The 21,233-nt window shown below is 36.3% G+C and overlaps 1 protein-coding gene across 17 annotated transcripts in view; it reads left to right on the top strand.

Moving 5' to 3' along the window:
• Positions 1 to 21,233, top strand: part of PDE1C (phosphodiesterase 1C) — a 703,814-nt gene that overhangs the window by 472,334 nt on the left and 210,247 nt on the right. For all 17 annotated transcript variants that reach the window (XM_063708446.1, XM_063708451.1, XM_055347901.2 and 14 more), the window contains 3 exons: positions 9,473 to 9,574; positions 10,144 to 10,264; positions 19,652 to 19,733. In XM_063708446.1, the coding sequence (XP_063564516.1) occupies positions 9,473 to 9,574; positions 10,144 to 10,264; positions 19,652 to 19,733 (305 nt within the window). The remainder of the gene's footprint in view (positions 1 to 9,472; positions 9,575 to 10,143; positions 10,265 to 19,651; positions 19,734 to 21,233) is intronic.

The following is a 21,233-nucleotide window of genomic DNA, read 5'->3' as shown; positions in this document are numbered from 1 at the left end:
CTAAGGAAATTATTGGACACTTAAAAAAATTATGTACACTTAATTCTGTTGCATGAATGACAGACATTGTGTGTTTGGATTTAGGCACATACCTGTGTTTTGAATATGGACTCAGTCACTTACTAGCTGTATGACATTCGGGAAGTGACTCAATATCTTTACATCTTTAAAATTTTAATTTCTTGAAAATAGATAGTAACATTTATTCTGCAGTTGGGATAGATTATGATAAACGACATAATCATTTTAAAATGCTTAGCACACTTTGTGTCGTATATAGCAAGCCAATAAATCATTGTAGCTATAAATATAGGTTAAGGTACTTCAAACCCTGCAGGCAGAGATCATCTAAATCCTTACAAAACTCTGAATCCCTTGTGACTCAAATAGTCCTCATATTTTAATTAAATAATCAGCTGTTTATTGGTTATTTGTGTGCTCACCATCTTTCAAGGATTTAGAGAAATAAACTTTACTGAACAATCTGAGAGGCTGATTTTTATTAAGAGTGGCTAAGAGTTTCCATGTAGCTTTAGTTTATTAAAACATATGGGAATATTTGACTTAAATTTTATTGGAATATGCTAGACTCAGCCAGCATCTGAAAAATGCAGAGCAATTCACTTAATCATTGCACCACTTCAGGAAAAAAGGAACCCTCTATCCAATTTTACTATTGGTAAAAGTTATAATAAAAGGTTTGATTACAAAAATTTTCCCCCATTATGTAGGTTGCCCATTCACTCTGATGATAGTTTCTTTTGCTGTGCAGAAGCTCTTTAGTTTAATTACATCCCATTTGCCAGTTTTGGCTGTTGTTGCCATTGCTTTTGGTGTTTTAGTCAAGAAGTCTTTGCCCATGCCTATATCCTGAATGCTATTGCCTAGGTTTTCTTCTAGGGTTTTTATGGTTTTAGGTCTTACTTTAAGTCTTTAATCCATCTTGAGTTAATTTTTGTATAAGGTGTAAGGAAGGGGTCCAGTTTCAGTTTTTTGCATATGGCTAGCCAGTTTTCCCAACACCATTTATTATATAGGGAATCCTTTCCCCATAGCTTGTTTTTGTCAGGCTTTTCAAAGATCAGATGGTTGTATATGTGTGCTATTATTTCTGAGGCCTGTGTTCTATTCCATTGGACAGAACAGAGCCTGGGTGACAGAGCGAGACTCCATCTCAAAAAAAAAAAAAAAAGAAAAAAAAGAAAAGTAAAAGTATGTATAACAGAAGTAGCATACGTATGTTTGGAAAATATGTTAAGAGGCAATTATGCAAGCTTTAGAACACTTTACTAGATTGTCAGGAAGCCAGGATTATACACGATCTAAATATCTAAATAAGCCCTCACACAAATCCTTCAAAACCATGATATATCTGAATATGTGTGAAGCTGTTCTCTGCCATATTCAAACCTTTTATTATTATTATTATTTTGAGACAGAGTCTCACTCTGTCACCTAGACTGGAGTGCAGTGGCATGATCTCGGCTCACTGCAACCTTCGCTTCCCAGATTCAAGCGATTCTCCTGCCTCAGTCTCACAAGTAGCTGGGACTACAGGCATGCACCACCAGGCCCCGCTAATTTTTTTGTATTTTTAATAGAGACAGTGTTTCACCATGTTGGTCAGGCTGGTCTCGAACTCCTTACCTCAAATGACCCACTAGCCTTGGCCTCCCAAAGTGCTGGGATTACAGGCATGAGCCACTGTGCCTGGCCACCTTTTATTATTTTTTTCAAACCTTTTTAAAAATTTTTTTTATTATATTTTAAGTTCTGGGATATGTGTGCAGAAAGTGCAGGTTTATACATGTGCCATGGTGGTTTGCTGCACCCATCAACCCATCATCTACATTAGGTATTTCTCCTAATGCTATGCCTTCCCTAGCCCCTGACCCCCTGACAAGCCCCAGTGTGTGATGTTTCCCTCCTTGTGTCCAGTGATATCTGATGTATTGCTTACTGAACCTATACAGAGTTTGTATTTTGAGTATAAACAAGTTAATTGCCTGCTAAAACAAAACATCAACAATCTTCAGAGCAATATAACAGAACCCAGATTCCCTACAACTTATATCCATAATGTTCAGGATACAATCTAAGTGACATATAAAGATCAGGAAAATGTGATTTCTTAGTAAGGGAAAAGACAATCAATAGATACACACTCTAGGATAAGCCATTGTTAGAATTATCAGATGAGGACTTTGGACTTTTAAAACAATTATTATTTCTATGCTCAGTGAGATAATGAAAAACGTGCTTGTGTATAAAATTATTTTCAGGTAATAGAAAACAACAGGAGTGTGTCACTAATGGAGCTGTGTTATAAGGGATGCTAAAGAAATTTCTTTAGAACTTTCTTTAAGGTAGTTTCAAAAATATTATTTTGTTATAAGGTTTATGAGTAAAATGAAAACATAAATTAAAAACAAATTTTAGAACTGAAAAATAAAATGTCTACATTTAGAATTTGCTACATAGGCTTAGTGCATGATAGAGAAGACAGAAGAAGGAAACAGTGACTTTTAAAAATTCATTTTTCAGGTTTCAAAGTTGGAAATTATTTGATTTGAAAAAGTAAGAGGAAAAAGCTGTTTTAAATGAGTAGAAGTTAGGGACATGTGGGATAATTTTATATGAGCAAACATAACGGCAATTTGAGTCTCAGAAGGAGAGAAAAGAGAGAGAATGGGAAAGAAAAAGAATTTGAAGAAATAATGACTGAACAGTTTCCAAATATTGCCAAACATATAAATATACAGATACAAGAAACTCAGCAAACCTAAAACAGGATAAATTTGGTGAAAAGAACACCGAGCCACATATTATAGTCAAACTGCTGAGAGGCAAAGATAAAATAAAGAAAAATGGCAAATTACACTTAGGAGAACAAGTTGAATTACAGTAGACTATTCATCAGAAACTATGGAGGCCAGAAAACAATGGAATAATTTATTTAAAGTACTAAAAAGAAAACAAAAAGCCAACACAGGATGCTACATCCTGTGAACATGAACTTCAAGAATGAAGATGAAATAAAATTATTTTCAGATAATAGAAAACAACAGGAATGTGTCACTAATGGAGCTGCATTATAAGGGATGCTAAAGAAATTTCTTTAGAGCTTTCTTTAAGGTAGTTTCAAAAATATTATTTTGTTATTTTATATTTTATTAATTTTTAGATTAATCTAAATATTTATTGGAAAGAAAATGATATGATAGTGAAATCACACTTTTAGAAAAGAATAAACTGATAAATATCTGGGTAAATGTAAAATTTTTCTTCACTTATTTAAATTGTGCATTTGACCATTTGAAGAAAAAATTACAACACCATCTCACGAGGTTTATATGTAGAGAGGTGTAATACATGTGACAATGATAACATAAAGACCAGTTAATGTTAGTAAATGGACCTATACTGTTGCAGGATTTTTACATGTTACATAAAGTTATGCAGTAGACAGAAAATTAAAGATGTATGTTGTAATCCCCAAGCAACCACTAAAAAGATTAACCATAATAGCTAAAGATTGTTAAAGTTTACCTATTTATCAAAAGATAAATTTAAATTGACCATTTAGCAGTGGATAAATTAAAATTGATTTAAAAAATAAATAATACAAAAAATATCTCAAGCAGAAAAGTTAATGCAAAGGGAAAAAAGCAAAGGTGATAATTAGAAAACAAATAATAACATGCTAGACCCAAATGCAACTATATTAATAATTACATTGAATGTTAAAGGACTAAACATTCTACTTAAAAGGAAAAGGTTATTAGAATTGATAAAAAGGCAAGCTCCAACTGCAATTGTACAAGAGATACACTTTAAATATAAATACACAAAAAGGTTCAAAGTAAAAGTATGTAAGATGTACCAAACAGTAAGAATAAGTAGAATGCAGTGGTGTTATTAATATTAGCTAAAATGAACTGCAAGAAAAAGGATACTGTGAAAGAGAAAGGAGATTTTCTGATAATAAGAGTGTCATCAGAAAGATACAACAGTCATAAATAAGTATTAGGTAACTGTAGACTTCCAAAATATAAAATGTAAAAATTGATAGGAGAAAAAGGAGAAATATATATTTTCACGATCATAGGAGGTTTTAACATTCTTGCCTCAGCAGTTGATAGAAAAACTGGACAAAAATATCAGTAAGGACCTAAGAGGATTTGAACAACATCAGCCACTTTGCCTTAATTAATATTTGTAGAACACCATGCAACAACTGCAATATACATATTCTTTTCAAGTACACATGCTGAGACATTTTAAAATAAGTTTTAATAATTTTAAAATATCATAAGCTTAAAGAGTATGTTCTTTGACCTTAATGGATTTAAATTAGAGATCAATAAGATATTTAGGAAAATCCTGTATATTTGAAAATTAAACAACATTCTTCTAAATCATTTGTGGATCAAAAAGTAATCAGAGGAAACTAGGAAACATTTCAAATTTATGAAGAATGAAAATGCAATATATTAAAAATGTGTGCAATACTATTAAAACAGTGCCTAGAGGAAATTTACAGCTATAAATGTTCACAGTAGGAAAGAAAAAAGTTCCAAACACAATGACTTCAGAAAGCTAGAACAAAACAGTAATGTAAATTCAAAGTAGATAGAAGAAATTAGTAAGGATAAGAGGAAAAATCAATAAAATAGAAAAAATAAACAGAAAAAATTAAGGAAGCTCAAGCTGTTATTTGAAAAGAGCAACATGATTGACAACCTTCTACCTAGACTGGTCAATAAAAAGGAGAGAACACAAAGTACCAACATTAGATCCTATACATATGAAATACATAAGAAAATGTTACAAACAACTTTATCTCAATAAATTTGACAACTTTGATGAAGTGGATAAATTCCTTGCAAAATACAACTTACCAAAATTCACACAAGATGAAACAGAAAGTCTGAACAATCCTATGTCTGTTAAAAAATTGACTTTGTCATCAAAAATATTCCCACAAAGAAATATCCAGCCTTGGATAGTTTAACTGGTGAATTCTATCAATATGTAAAGAACAGATAATACCAATCTTATGCAAATGTATTTAGAGAAGGAAGAAATACTGTGTAATTTGTTTTATAAGACATAATTTTGATACCACACTCTGATAAAAAATTCATAAAAAGGAATGTTAAAGACTAATGTATTTTATGAACATAGCTATAACAATTCTCAGTAAAATATTAACTAATTAAATATAACATTATACTAAACAGGTAATATATCATGTGTGATAGTTAATTTTATGTATCAACTCACCTGGGCCTCAGTGTGTGCTGATATTTGGTCAAGCATTATTCTGTTGTTTCTGTGAGGGTGTTTTTGGATGAGATTAACATATAAGAGGGTAGACTGAGTAAAGCAGATTGCCCTTCCTAACATGAGTTGATCTCATTCAACCAGTTGAAGGCCTAGCTAGAACAAAAAGGCTGACCCCCTCCCAAGTTAGAGAGAATTCTTTTTGCCTGTCTTTGAACTAAAACAATGGCTCTTCCTGGGTCTTGAGCTGTCGGCCTTCAAGTTGGAAGTACAATATTGGGTGTCCTGGATCTCCACTTGCTGATTTACCCTGCAGATCTTGGGACTTAGCCTTCAAAATTATGTGAGCCACTTCCTTATAATAAATCTCTTTCTTGATATGTATATATCCTATTGGTTTCTCTGGAGAATCCTGACTCACATATTGGGCTTATCCAAGGAATGCAAGATTAATTCAGCATTCAAAAATTAATTAAAAGAATTCCCCATATTTAAAAACAAACAGCAAATCATACAGTCATCTTAATAGATATATAACAAGCATTTGACAAAATTCAACACATTCATCATAAAAACTCTCAGCAAGCCAGAAACAGAAGGGAGCTTCCTCAACTGGATAAAGTGCATGTGTGAAAAACCTATAACTAACATCAAGCTTAATGGTGAAATATTGAATGTTTTTTCCTTAAGACTGGGAGTAAGACAAAGATGCTTGATCTTACATTCATCAACATTGTTAAGATGTTAATAGCAAATGACATGATTGTCTAAGTAGAAAATTCTAAGGATCTGTAAAGGAGCTACTGGAACCGATAATGAATTTTGCAAGGTCACAGAATACAAGGTTAATGTAAAAAACATTATATATACACATATGCATATATGCACATATACATATATATATAGAGAGAGAGAGAGACAGAGAGAGGGAGAGGGACACTAGCAGCAAACCATTGGAAAATAAAATAATTTTTTACAATAGCACATAACATATAAAATAGTAGTAGCTTTCAAAAACAAATGCAGCTCTTGTTCACTAAAGATTACATAGTATTGCTGATTATAGAGGAACTAAATACATTGAGAGATATACTGTCATCATGTAGTGGAACACTCGGCATTATAAAGATGTCAAATCTTCCAAAAATTATTTATTGTTTCAATACAATTCCAATCAAAATTCAAGCAGAATTATGTTGGAAATTGCCACGATTATTATAAACTTTATATAGAAATGCCAAATAATACTTTTTAAACGAAGAACAAGGTTAGAGGACTCAGATTTCTTGATTCCAAGCATGCTTAAGTTACAGTATTCAAGGCAGCATTTCACTGGTGAAAGATGGACATACGTAACTATGGGACAGAATTGAGAGTTTTGAAATTGACTCATCAATTGATTTATGACAGAGATGCCAAATTAATTCAATGGGGAAAAGAAAATATTTTCAACAAATGGTTTTGGAACAATGGGAAAAGATAACTTTGACCCTTATCACATACCATACTCAAAAAATAGCTCAAAATTGGTTATAAACCTAAACGTAAAAGCTAAAATGGCAAGACTTCCAGAGGAAAATACTGAAGTCCTTGGAAGCAGGTGGAGGTTTCTCAGATAGGAGAGAAAAAGCATGAAGCATTTTTTAATGATAAATTGAACTTTATAAAAATTAAAACCTTTTGCTCTTTGGAAGACACCGTTAAAAAAAAGCAGGCCAAGAAATTGGAGAAATTATTCACAACACTTATGTTTTACATAGGTTTTGAATCCAAAATGTGTAAGGTACTTTTATAACTCAATAATAAGTAAACAATTCAATTTTAAAATGAGAAAGGTTTGAAGCAGACATTTCCCTAAAAAATGTATACAAATGGAATATAAGTACATGAAAATGTGCGTGACATAATTAGTCAACAAAGAAATGTGAATTAAAACCACGATGAGATAACACTACATATCCATCAGAAGAATGGCTGAAATTAAAGACTGATTAGAGGAGGTAAAGAAAAACTGAAAATGTTATATGCTAGTGGTCAAATGTAAAGTGATACAACCACTTTCACAAATATTTGGCAGTTTCTTTTTTCTTTTTTCTTTTTTTAATTGAGATGCAGTCTCTCTCTGTCACCCAGGCTAGAGTGCAGTGGCATGATATCACCTCATTGCAACTTCCACCTCCTAGGTTCAAGCAATTCTCCTGTCTCAGCCTCCTGAGTAGCTGGGACTATAGGCGCATGCCACAACACCCAGCTAATTTTGGTATTTTTAATAGAGACGGGGTTTCACCATATTGGTCAGGCTAGTCTCGAACTCCTGACCTCAGGTGATCCACCTGCCTCAGCCTCCCAAAGTGTTGGGATTACAGGCATGAGCCACTATGCCCGGCTGGCAGTTTCTTATAAACACTCAGCTGTCTTATAAACCAGCCATTCTGCTTCTAGGTATTCACCCCAGATAAATGAAAACATATGTGTCTACACAAAGATTTATGTATGAATACCCATAGTAGCTTTTTTCACAATAGTCCCAAACTAGAATCTAGTAACTTGAATGTCCGTTAGCTAGTAAATGGATAACAAACTGTGGTATGCTCATATGATAGAATACCACTCAGCAATAAGAGAAAATGAACTATTGATGAACCACTATATAGATGAATTGTAAATCATTATGCTGAGTAAAGAAAGAGTACATTTTGTATTATATATGTGTGTGTGTGTGTGTCTATGTATATACATAGAAACACGTGTGTATATATCTAGTATCTGTGTTAATATATAATGTGTATGTATGTGTATATAATATGTATTATCTATTATATTTTAAAATAATATGTGTGTATATTTTAAATGTGTGAATATTTTAAAATAATATGTGTGTATATATGTATGTATATATACACACATACATACATATATGTATATATACGTATACATATACATATGTATACATACGTATATGTATGTATGTATACATACATATATACATCATCTATATATACATATATACATCATCTATATATACATATATACACACATATTTAATATATAATACATATATATCTATGTATGTCTACATGTATGTATATAATAAATATGTGTCTATATGTATGAAATATATGTGTATATAATATATAAATATTGAAATCTATAATATATATTAAATGTTTGAAATATATACTAAATATATATGTGTATACTTTATGTACATATGTATAAAACTAGAAAATTCAAACTATTTTAGATAGACATAAGCCAGATCAAACTTTGCCTGGGGCTAGGTTTGAGGGTGATGGAAGTATTTGGTATCATGATTACAGTGGTATTTTCAAAAACTTACTCAACTGTTAAACTCATTACATTCTGCAATTTATGTAAATTGTAAGCAGTTTATTCTATGTAAATCATACCTCAATAAAGTCGTTAGAGGCAGTAAAAAGATCAGTGATTGGCAGGGGTTGAGGGAAAAAAGAGAGGGGTGAATCGAAGGAGCGCAGGGGATTTTAGGGTGCTGAATCTATTCTGTATGGATATTGTGATGGTGGATACATGGCATTATGCATTTGTCAAAACTGGTAGAACTGTACAGCATGCCCAGTGAACCTTAATGTAAACTATGGACTGTAGTTAACATAATGTATCAGTATTGATTCACTAGTTGTAGCAAATGCACCACATTAACACGAGACTTTAAAAATAAGAAAACTGTGCTGGAAGAGAGGTAACATGAGAACTAGCTATACTATAAGCTCAATTTTTCTGTCAACCTAAAACTATTAAAAATCAAGCTATTTTTAAAAAGATGGAATACCTGTATCCAATGTGAAATACGGATTATTAATTTACCTCCTAGGATTATTTTCAAGTTAATTCTTTCTTAAAACTCTGAATTCATTTGGAGAAAAGGGCATTTTAATACAATTTTCAGTTTCATTGAATTTTTTCCTGTGAGTTAATTTTCCAAATGATATGTGTATTCCATGTATCATATTCCTAATAAATGATTTTCTTAATACTTAGCTTTCATTTATTCCTTATTTGAAAAGCTCACCTTAAAGACCCAAATTAGATTAGAAATGTCAGAAATCATTAACTGATTTTCATTAGCAGTGGCAAAAAAAAAAAACTGATTTTTACTTTCCATTTTTGACTTCCATCCTTTTTTCTCCACGGTTGTCTCTAAAAGGGAGTTTCGAACCTTGGTAATTGAAATGGTGATGGCCACAGATATGTCTTGTCACTTCCAACAAATCAAAGCAATGAAGACTGCTCTGCAGCAGCCAGAAGCGTAAGTGTGCTTGTGGCTTGTGCTTTTGTTTGTATAGGTGTTTGAATGGGTCCTTGTCTATGTGGCTATCCCTTTAAAGAGCATCTCCTTTAACACAACTTTATAGAGTGTTCTTATGCAATGATGATGTTTGAAGGAGAAAGCATGAAAGTTGTACCTATCACAATAAGGTATGTTCTCATCAGGGTTGAAAGAAATAATAGAGGCAGCATCAGTTGTCCCCAGTGAGAATTTAAAATAATTCCCTGTGGGAAACTAAATTATCAGAGATCCCCAATGCAGAAGCAACCAATAAAAGTCAGTGACTCTTGGATTCTTGCTGTCTTTTTGAAGGATGCAGTCATTCCAGAAATGGATTTGAGTCCAGAGAGTCCAATTCCGTAAATATGGAGACCAAGTTAATGAGTATCCCAGTTGTAGGATAAAATGATGTCTTTTCCTCAATTTAGCTGAAGTGGGGTTTGAGATGGAAGAACGAAAGAGATTAAAAACTTAATGATTTTTTTAAAAATCTTACTGAGGTTCTAAAGAGTGTGGTTATCATGTGTTTGGTTGCTTTTGGTTTACAGCATTGAAAAGCCAAAAGCCTTATCCCTTATGCTGCATACAGCAGATATTAGCCATCCAGCAAAAGCATGGGACCTCCATCATCGCTGGACAATGTCACTCCTGGAGGAGTTCTTCAGACAGGTACCTTGTTGCTCTCTCTCCATCAGGGCTGTCATCATTGGATATTTTATGAATTTTATATCTCAGCAATGCTAGGATAAGGACTATTGAGATTACAGTAATTTTGGAGAGGGGAGGGGGGCTCCACAGATTATTTTGCCTCTTGGTCATGTGGTATTTGAATCTTACCTAAATACTGCTTTTTAGGACATTATGGTATTTTTATCCTATGCATTTCTGTTTGGGGGAAAAAAGTATTTCCTTGTAGCAGTCTTTTGTCAAAATGTCATTTGAGGGGTTCTTTTACTTTTTCTTTCTAGTGGCTCGACAAAATGACAGTTACTTTGGCATCACCCTGTAGGATTAAGATGTTAATCTTGAACTCATGTCTCTATTATGATTGGTTGGGTTGTTTCTTTCTAGTGGACAAGTCCAAGATGCAAAATTCCAAACCAGATGTGGCAATTTGGGGTCAGGAAATCACTAGAAACTACCATTCCAGTTGTATTTAAACTTCACTCCGTCCTAAGTTCCAGAGTTGTGTTGTCTATAAGAATAGGCAGGATCGGTCTGGTGCAGTGGCTCATGCCTGTAATTGCAGCACTTTGGGAGGCCGAGGCGGGTGGATCATGAGGTCAGGAGATTGAGACCATCCTGGCCAAGATGGTGAAACCCCATCTCTACTAAAAATACAAAAATTAGCTGGGCGTGGTGGTGGGTGCCTGTAATCCCAGCTACTTGAGAGGCTGAGGCAGGAGAATTGCTTGAACCTGGGAGATGGAGGTTGCAGTGAGACAAGATCGCACCGCCGTACTCCAGCCTCACGACAGCGCGAGACTCCATCTCAGAAAAAGAAAAAAAGAATAGGCAGGATCTTTAATTATTATAAATTGTTTGAAAACAAATTTTAAAAATGCATAGAACTAGAGAAATAGGGAAATAAATGCATAGCACCAAGACCGAAGTCTTTCCAACTCAGGCACGTGTGCTAACCTTATCTCTAGAGGTGCTGCCATTCAAACATCTGCATCCAGACATGCGGGCCTGAGATTGAAGGCATGATACATAGATTTGGTGACCTAAATTATAATAAATTCAAGTTAATACAGCTAATTCAGTTAATTCTTGCTAATTCAAGAAAAGAGGTTCAACAGCATGGATTCAGAGACTTCTGATTCCATAAAACACTGCTTAATAACACAAGTCACAACTTCGTCCCGCAAACTGACAAGAAATGGCTCTTTGCTATTTATTTAGTTTTCTGAATAAATTTAGATTGTGATAATTCTTACTCTTATATTTCAAGTCTGAATGCAGAAATTCTAGAAGGCACCTGTGTGTGTGTGCCTGTGTGTGTGTGTTTTCCTTCTGAAACTAGTAATGAAGTGGGGCTAGAGTTAACAGCACATTAAACAAATGCCAGAAGACCCCTTATTGGAGTTTATTTCCACTGATTTATGGCCTGAGTCTAATCAAATTGCTTCTCTAATTCCCTATGGTCTTATCTGTGATTTATGTTGGGGGAGCGGGGGGAGGGAACGATTTAGGATAAGGTTGGACGAGATGTTTTCTTAAGACCCTTTTGTTAGGAAATGCAAGGCATTTCCTTCACTCTGTCTATGGTGCACATGCACACACACACACACACACACACACACACACACACGTGCCGCAGCACCCCCCAGCTATTATATGTGTATGTCAACAGGTACCCTATTTAGTTTATGGTTAATTCTTTTTGCACAGTTATTGCTCAGCCTCCCAGAGTAATTCTCAAAGGGGACTCCATGGTGTGGGGGGAACTAGAACTATACAGGTGTCTTTATAGCAGCATGATTTATAGTCATTTGGGTATATACCCAGTAATGGGATGGCTGGGTCAAATGGCATTTCTAGTTAAATCATGCTGCTATAAAGACACATGCACACGTATGTTTATTGCGGCATTATTCACAATAGCAAAGACTTGGAACCAACCCAAATGTCCAACAATGATAGACTGGATTAAGAAAATGTGGCACATATACACCATGGAATACTATGCAGCCATAAAAAATGATGAGTTCATGTCCTTTGTAGGGACATGGATGAAATTGGAAATCATCATTCTCAGTAAACTATCGCAAGAACAAAAAACCAAACACCGCATATTCTCACTCATAGGTGGGAATTGAACAATGAGATCACATGGACACAGGAAGGGGAATATCACACTCTGGGGACTGTGGTGGGGTGGGGGGAGGGGGGAGGGATAGCATTGGGAGATATACCTAATGCTAGATGACGAGTTAGTGGGTGCAGCGCACCAGCATGGCACATGTATACATATGTAACTAACCTGCACAATGTGCACATGTACCCTAAAACTTAAAGTATAAAAAAAAAAAAAAGAACTATACAGGTGACTCCGCAAAATCATCCTTCACCAAGAGCTTCTTTTGAGCTATTTTTCCAAGGGCTGTTTTTCTAATAGTAGTAGGAGGATGTTCTCCAAATCTCCACTCCCCCTGTCATATGCTTTCTTTGATAATACTTTTGCAATATCACCCTGTACTAGTCTGTTCTCATGCTGCAAATAAAGACATACTCAAGACTGGGTAACTTATAAAGGGAAGAGGTTTAATTGACTCACAGCTCCACATAGCTGGGGAGGCCTCATAATCATGGCAGAAGAGTAAAGAGATGTCTTGCACGGTGGCCAGCAAAGAGAGAGAATGAGGACCAAGTGAAAGGGATTTTTCCATTATAAAACCATCAGATCTCATGAGACTTATTTGCTACCACGAGAACAGTATGGGGGAAACCGCACCCAGGATTCAGTTATCTCTCACCAGGTTCATCCCACAACATGTGGGAATTATGGGAGCTACAATTTAAGATGAGATTTGGGCAGGGACACAGCCAAACCATGTCATTCCACCCTGACCCCTCCCAAATCTCATATTTTCACATTTCAAAACCAATCATACCTTGCCAACAGTCCCCCAAAGTCTTAACTCATTTCTGCATTAACTCAAAAGTCCACAGTTCGAAGTCTCATCTGAGACAAGGCAAGTTCCTTCCACCTATGAGTCTGTAAAATCAAAAGCAAGTTAGTTACATCCTAGATACAATGGGGGTACAGGCATTGGGTAAATACAGCCATTTCAAATGGGAGAAATTGGGCAAACAAAGGGGTTACAGGGCCTATGCAAGTCCAAAATCCAGCATGGCAGTCAAATCTTAAAGCTCCACAATGATCTCCTTTTGACTCTATGTCTCACATCCAGGTCATGCTGATGCAAGAGATGGGTTCTCATGGTCTTGGGCAGCTCTGTCCCTGTGGCTTTTCTGGGTACAGCCTCCCTCCTGACTGCTTTCATGGGCTGACAGTGAGCGTCTGCTGCTTTTCCAGGCACATGGTGCAAGTTGTCAGTGGACCTACCGTTTTGGGATCTGGAGAACAGTGGCCCTCTTCTCACAGCTCCACTAGGCAGTGCCCTAATAGGGACTCTGTGTGGGGGTTTCAACTCCACATTTTGCTTCCACACTACCATAGCAGAGGTTATCCATGAGGGCCCTGACCCTGCAGCAAATTTCTGCCTGGACATCCAGGTGGTTTCATACATCCTCTGAAATCTAGGCGGAGGTTCCCAAACCTCAATTCTTGACTTCTGTGCACCTGCAGGCTCAACACCATGCAGAAATCTCCAAGGCTTGAGGCTTGCACCTTCTGAAGCCATGGCCTGAGCTGTACCTAGCCCCTTTTAGCCATGACTAGAGCATCTGGGATGCAGGGCACCGAGTCCCTAGGCTGCACACAGCAGGGGGACCCTGGGCCTAGCCCACAAAACCATCTTTTCCTCCTAGGCCTCTTGGTCTGTGATGTGTGACATTTTTCCCATTGTCTTGGCTCCTTGTTACTTCTGCAAATTTGTGCAGCAGGCTGGAATTTCTCCTCAGAAAATGGGTTTTTCTTTTCTATTGCATCATCAGGCTGCAAATTTTCTGAACTTTTATGTGCCGTTTCCCTTTTAAAACCGAATGCTTTTAACAGCACCCAAGTTACCTCTTGAATGTTTTCCTGCTTAGAAATTGTTTCCACCAGATACCCTAAGTCATTTCCCTCAAGTTCAAAGTTCCACAGATCTCTAGGGCAGGGGTAAAATGCTGCCAGTCTCTTTGCTGAAACACAGCAAGAATCATCTTTACTCCAGTTCCCAACTAGTTCCTCGTCTCCACTGAGACCACCTCAGCCTGGATGTCATTGTCCATATTATCAACATTTTGTTCAAAGACATTCAACAAGTCTCTAGGAAGTTCCAAATTTTCCCACATTTTCTTATCTTCTTCTGAGCTCTCCAAACTGTTCCAACCTCTGCCTGTTAACCGCTTCTAAAGTCGCTTCCACATATCAGGTATCTTTATAGCAGAGCCACACTCTAACAGTACCAATTTACTGTATTAGTTCATTTTCATGCTGCTGATAAAGAATACCCAAGACTGGGTAATTTATAAAGGAAAGAAGTTTAATTGACTCACAGTTCCACAGGGCTGAGGAAGCCTCACAACTGTGGTGGAAGACAAAGGAAAAACAAAGGGATGTCTTACATGGCAGCCAGCAAAGAGAGAGCATGAGAACCAAGTGAAAGGGGTTTCCCCTTGTAAAACCATCAGATCTCATGAGACTTATTCACTATCATGAAAACAGTATGGAGGAAACTGCCTCCATTATTCAATTATCTCCCACGGGCTCCCTTCCACAACACATGGGAATTATAGGAGCTACAATTTAAGATGAGATTTGGGGTGGGAGAACACAGCCAAACCATAACATACCCTCTACAGCTAGGAGTATTTGGTCCATGGTGAAAGGATAGCTAATAGCTAACTCATATAGTTTGAGGTATTAAAGTGATTCTTTTTCTAATTATGAGAAAGTAAAAATGAATTACTTAAACATATGAACATTTTTTCCTCGTAAAGGAAAACTTGTTTGCACATACATATACTCGAATAAAAATGTGCTAGAGGCAATATGAAAATAACCATATTGAATTTCTTGCCTGTTGGGAAGGGACTGTCAACTCATTGTACTGGAACTATTTTTTTCGTAATTATAATTCAGTAAATTATTTTTATTGACTTAATATTTTAACCTAGATGCCATAAGCTATAGTAAGTAACACATGTAAGAGAAATGCTGCCTCAGTTCTTAACTATAGATTTTTAAATCGGACAATTCAAATGGGAAATCTCAATGGCATTATAGAGTGTTCTTAAAAATTACATTTGGAAAGTTGGGTTACATTTTAAAATAAGGGCATGGTCTCAGTGCTGATGGACCACACATTCCATGGTTTACTAAGAGAGTAAGTTACATCTTCAGTTTTATAACCATAATTTACAAAATCCAAGCCACTGCCTCAGGGTACTTTTTGATGAAATATTGACTTTAAAGAAGTGTAAGTTCACCTCGTTGGTAAATATATCATGTTGGAAAAACTGTGAGGTTCATTTTCTTTGTATTGTTGTACAATTTTATATTTTGCAAACATCTCTTACAATTCTTTTAATTTAATCTATGTCTATAGTATTTTCCCGTTTTCATTTATTACACGTGTTGGTGAGTTTTTTCCTTTGTTCCCTATGAAATTATCAGATTGTTTTATTGTTTCTCTTTTTGTTTATAGTGCCTTCAGTGGCCTTTTTATTTTTATCAATTCAGTTCTCCTTTGAGCTGCTTCCAGCACAATCTGCATTAATGTGATAATTCTAGTTTTCTTCCCTTTTCAATGTCTTTCCTGTGCTCTGCTAGGTCTCATTCCCCTAAGCCCTTGTTCTTAACAATTTCAGGAGCTTCTTTCTGTTAGTAGTGGCACCATTTATCTGATGAGTATTCCCCATCTGTTGTTTGTTTGAAGTTCTTTATTCCTGCTTCTGCTGCTGATGGTATAATACTTCCTTCTCCTCCCTTTGCTCTTTTTCTTTTATCTCTTCCTTCCTCTTCTTCTTCTTCTTCACCTTTTTCTTCTTCCCCTCCATCTTCTCCATCATCTCTTTGTCCTCCTCCTTCTACTCTTCCTTCTGCCCCTTCTCCTCCTCCTGTCTTTTCTTCTTCACTTTATTATTATTATTTACAATCTTTGAGTGAAATGTATTCTTTTCAGACCAACTATTTGCAGATTTGTACCACAGGGCAATCAGAGCAGTAGTATTCTAAGCTATCTAGAATTGTCCTTGGTTTATTATTAGGGTCCTATGAAGCGGTGTGTATGTGTGTGTGTGTGTGTGTGCGTGTGTGTGTGCATGCATGTGTGTGTGTGTGCCTTTACTTCTTCCTTACTTTTGTAGGGCCTCTTGCAATTCAATGTCTATTCTCTACCTAGCCTCTTGGCATCTTGCCTTATTCCTCTCTGATATTTACAGCATTTGGCAGCCCTTTCTCATATAGTTTTGATTTTAGATTACAGATTTTTCCTAGGATGTGTGATTGCATTTCTGTTTCTTACTCTCCTTATTTTTGAGGTGATAATTTCTGAAAGAGCTAAAACTTTACTATGCTATCTTAAATCCAACATCACAATGCCTTTCTCATATGTTATATTTGTGCCTTCCTCCCCTGGGAAAGAAGAATATACATTGCTGTGCTTTGTTCAACTTGATCCTTCTGTTGCTTTCCCAAACATTTGCTTTTTCTTCATTTCACCTGAAAAGACTCACTTGAGATATTACCTAAATGTCTTTGGAAGCTCTTGCATTGACAGGCGCCATCTTTGTGAACTTCCAATACAGATGGAGCCCTTGTCTCTTTTGACTGGTTTGCTGCTTACCTATAGCTACCCCCAAATGTATAACAACACACATAAATGGAAGTTTTGAACTCACTCATGTACAGTATAGGACTCATGTTTCTTGATTGGCAGATGGTTCTATGATAAGCAATGATTTTAGACCGTATTCTGCCATCTACCTTGCTTCCAAAGTGCTTGTCTACATCAAACCAGCAAACTGGGGAAAACATGGAGAAGTAGGCATAAGAGATATTGTAGGCCTGGACTGTGGTAGAAATGCATCGCTTCTCTTGTTCTGTTGTTGAGCACTAACTGGCAGTGATTCTAGGCAATGGAGTCTAGCTGTGTAGACAGGAAATGGAGGAGGAGGAGAATAGGGATTTGGTGAACAGCTACCTGCCTAACTGCTCTCTTTAGTTTGTCTGTCATGAATGTCTGAGTGGCCAAAGGAACTTGAGTGTTTCTAACCAAATTAGTCTTTTCATTTATTCAACAAATATTCATTATCTTCCTTCTGTGTGCCAACTATGTGACTTTATCAGTTGGAGTTATCTTAACCCCTACCGCAGGAATGATACTTATTTTTCTGAACTGTCCTGGAAAAAAAAAAAATGAGTGAGTTTTTAAAAATCCTTTGTGTAAATAGAGACTTTTGCCCTCTTTTGAAAATGTTGACCTCTTCAATAAAGAGGAAGTGTATGAATAATTTTAAGCTATAGCTATAGAGTCATACAGTACTGTGTTATCACTCAAGTTGGACTCATGAGTAGAAGTTTATCCCTCTACATTATCAGCACTGTTTTTTTTCAATTCATAAGTATATCTGCTTTCCAAAGGGAATTCGATTACCTCTGTTTTAAAAATAAGCTTTTATTAGTCGAGTCTACACAGCTCAATTAAATACAAAGCATGTAAATTATGTGTATATTTGGGTATAGGCAAGTTCGTGGAATTAGGAGTTATTTAGTATCAGGTGATTGTTCAGTAATGAAATCCAGATTAGTGTTTATATTTTAATAGTCAAATGGAGAGTGTTCACATCCTCCCCATTAAAATGTACTGACAGAACAATTTGTATCCCTGCTACATGGGAATAAAAAGGGTTTTATTTGTTTTAGCTGAACTATCCCACCAAACCATCTACACCACTAGAATTTACATTATAAATACACTTCCTTTTCTACATATCACCTAGGTAGAAATCACTCAGGAGGAAATCATTTTTATCATGCCACTTGAGAGAGCAGTTTTCAGTAGTGCGTACTTGAAATAAAGAAGCCATTGTGTCCGCTGGGGTGTCTATATAGGAAGAGGGTGCAGAAGGAACTGAGCCACTTAGGGACTATTCCTGAGACCCTTGGATGTCCCCAGTTCCCATTGTGACCCCACTGTTGAGCTTCCTCAGACACACACCCCTTTTCCGTCCTTTCAGTTAATGCTACATGTGAGCCAATATCCGTTCTCTTTGGTAGCATGCCTTAGAAGGAAGAATCATCCAGTTTTGAACCAGGCCTGGTTGCAGGTTGTTACTACCCTTTATTTGCTATTAAATTAATTTATTGACAGTACTTATTACAGTCGGAGTGTATTAGGTGAACAAATTCACTAAAGGTTTCTCGAATCTTGGCCTTAAATTTAGAGCCACCTGTTGGGAAACAACAGTAGTTCTTTTTATTTATTTACATGCATTTTTCTCTTTCATCCTTATAACCCTATGAGGTAGAGATTACTATCCCACATTTAGCAAGTGATAAAAACTAAAATGTATGGAAGGAAAATAACTTACCTGTGATCTATCTCACATCTAGTAGGAGAAAAGGATTCAAGCACAAGTCAGTAGCTATTATCCTGAGCCAGTAAAATGAATTAGCACAGCTTCACTACTATAAGAAGGGTGACATATTTTTTTTCCTTTCCTCTGGGGGTATGACAAGTCTTAAGCCTCTGGCCCAAGTTTTTAGAAAACATCTCCATTATTATTTAGACTCTTCATAATGCTTATTATGGTGATGCTTTTTGGTGAGTTTGAGAATATATTGGTTAGACAATTGTGTTTTATTGTTGTCTAACTTCATAGACACAAGCAATTATTTATTCTCTTTTTGGTCCACTTTTCATTATGGACTGGTCTCTGAGGTTAGGAACCCAGAAGCACTTGCTCCAAGTGTGTGTGGCTTTAGGTAGCACTAGGAGAATCAGTCTGAATCAGTCCAGTTTGAATTTTAGTTTCAGACACTGCCCACGTCTGGGAGGAGTTCATTAGCTGAACAATGGCCACAGGTTGACCCAGGATGACTTGAGAAAACACAGAAATTCTGCCTGCAGTGCTGGCTGCAGGCCACAAGACATATTGCCTGTTGCCTTATTTTCCATGGAGGTCCTAGTACTGCCCAGTGAGGCTTTCTTTACAGCAACATGAACTTTGCAGTTGGGTGGAACTATTGGATCCCAGAGGGCTTCAGCCTTTTGTTGTCTTTTATGTAGAGAAGCAGGCTCCATAAAGACTTATTTTATAATGTAATTGTAATAATTAAAATAAAGACCAGTGGCCTCCGTGGCAGCAGAAGTCACTAAATGAAATCTGGGTGACCCAGCCTACTGTTCCTTAATTTACTATGACCTTTTATTTTTCCAGGGTGACAGAGAAGCAGAGCTGGGGCTGCCTTTTTCTCCTCTGTGTGACCGAAAGTCCACTATGGTTGCTCAGTCACAAGTAGGTACGTGTTTGCAGCTCTTTGGATAGAAGCACCAAAGCAGGAAGCCTGTAGAAGTAAGCACAGATGATCCCAGTGGTTCTATGGCTGGGAAACTGGCTCCATTCTGCCATGTTGTGCTCATGGCTCTGCCTGATTCAATTTATGGAACCACTCTGTCCATTCTTTTCCCTGGAATGTGGCTTGTTCATGGGAGAATTGGACAATGACACTCTTGGTGTCTCTGTCATTCCCTGTCAAGAGAAAGAGGGGGCCCCAGCTTTCCAAGGAGATAACAAGTGTCATTGGCAGGAAGCCCATTCTACTCCATCCCGCCATTCTGCATGCAGGACTGTAAGCTAACAAGGCATTTCTACTCACTGATGCTTCTCCTAGCCCTGTTTTCAGGACGGCCCCATTTCCTTGTTGAATCTACTTCCATGAATGGATCTTTTAAAATGTTTTCTTCCTTATTTCCTGTCTTCCTTCCATCCTTTCTTTTCTTTAAAGCACTTTTTTTAGGTAAGGATAACTTTTGAATTGCTAATAACCATAATATATGCATTTTAAAAATCTTCATCTGTGGGAGAGGACACCAGTGCCCTATCTAAGTTAAATGTTGTCAGTGATCTCCACCTTTGAAGAGTCTGAAGTCATTTAAGAAAATTCAATAAGAATTAGGCATTTTTCTACTTGTGTTTTGAGTGCTTATGCTTTTTTTATAATGTATATTGAGTCTTCGTATATTGGGCACTGCTAGACATGATAACAGATGTTATAGGAACAAAGACAAATTATATATGGTACCTGCTCTCAAAGACATTAAACCAGTATTGGGTGATGGGCAAAATGTTACAAAAACAAAAATCTATTAGAATGTTATAATGCCAAGGTAGACTTTTGTACCTAGTACGATAAGGTACACAACAGAGTGTGTGAACCATTAGGTTTATTAAGGGATAATATTTGAATTGAGTCCCAAGAAGTGAGTAGGCATTGTCTGGGCAAATGGTGATCTGTGTTGGAGGTGAGCTAGGGGTGGGTAGAAGGGTATTCCAGGCAGAGAATGTAACATATACAAAGCAGGGAAACTTAAAACTGCCTGGTATGGTCAGCAAATTCTAAACATTTCCATATGGCAAGAACATTGGGTACGGAGTAGGATGTAGTGAGGGACGTATCAAGCCCAGATTTTATATAGTGTTAATAATAGCATCTGTTTATACTTTCTTGTAGGAAATGAGGGCATATCTAAAGAATTTTAAGTGAGGTTAAAAATATATAAATTTATGTTTTAGCCTGTGGGCTTAATCTGGCCCACCACCTGTTCTTGTAAATAAAGTTTTATTACAACATAGCTAAGTGCATTCATTTACATATTGTCTATGGCTGCTTTAGCACTTTAGTGGCAGAGTTAAGTGGTTTTGATAAAGATGATATGGCCTGCAAAGACTAAAATAACTATCTGGTCCTTTACAGATAAAGTTTGCCAACCCTGTTTTTAGAAAATTTCTTTGCCAGTAG

The sequence above is a fragment of the Gorilla gorilla genome, chromosome 6, assembly GCF_029281585.2.
Source record: "Gorilla gorilla gorilla isolate KB3781 chromosome 6, NHGRI_mGorGor1-v2.1_pri, whole genome shotgun sequence".
NCBI classification, from domain to species: domain Eukaryota; kingdom Metazoa; phylum Chordata; class Mammalia; order Primates; family Hominidae; genus Gorilla; species Gorilla gorilla.
The sequence above is the reverse complement of the archived record's forward strand: the minus strand, read 5'-3'. Positions and strand labels throughout refer to the sequence as shown.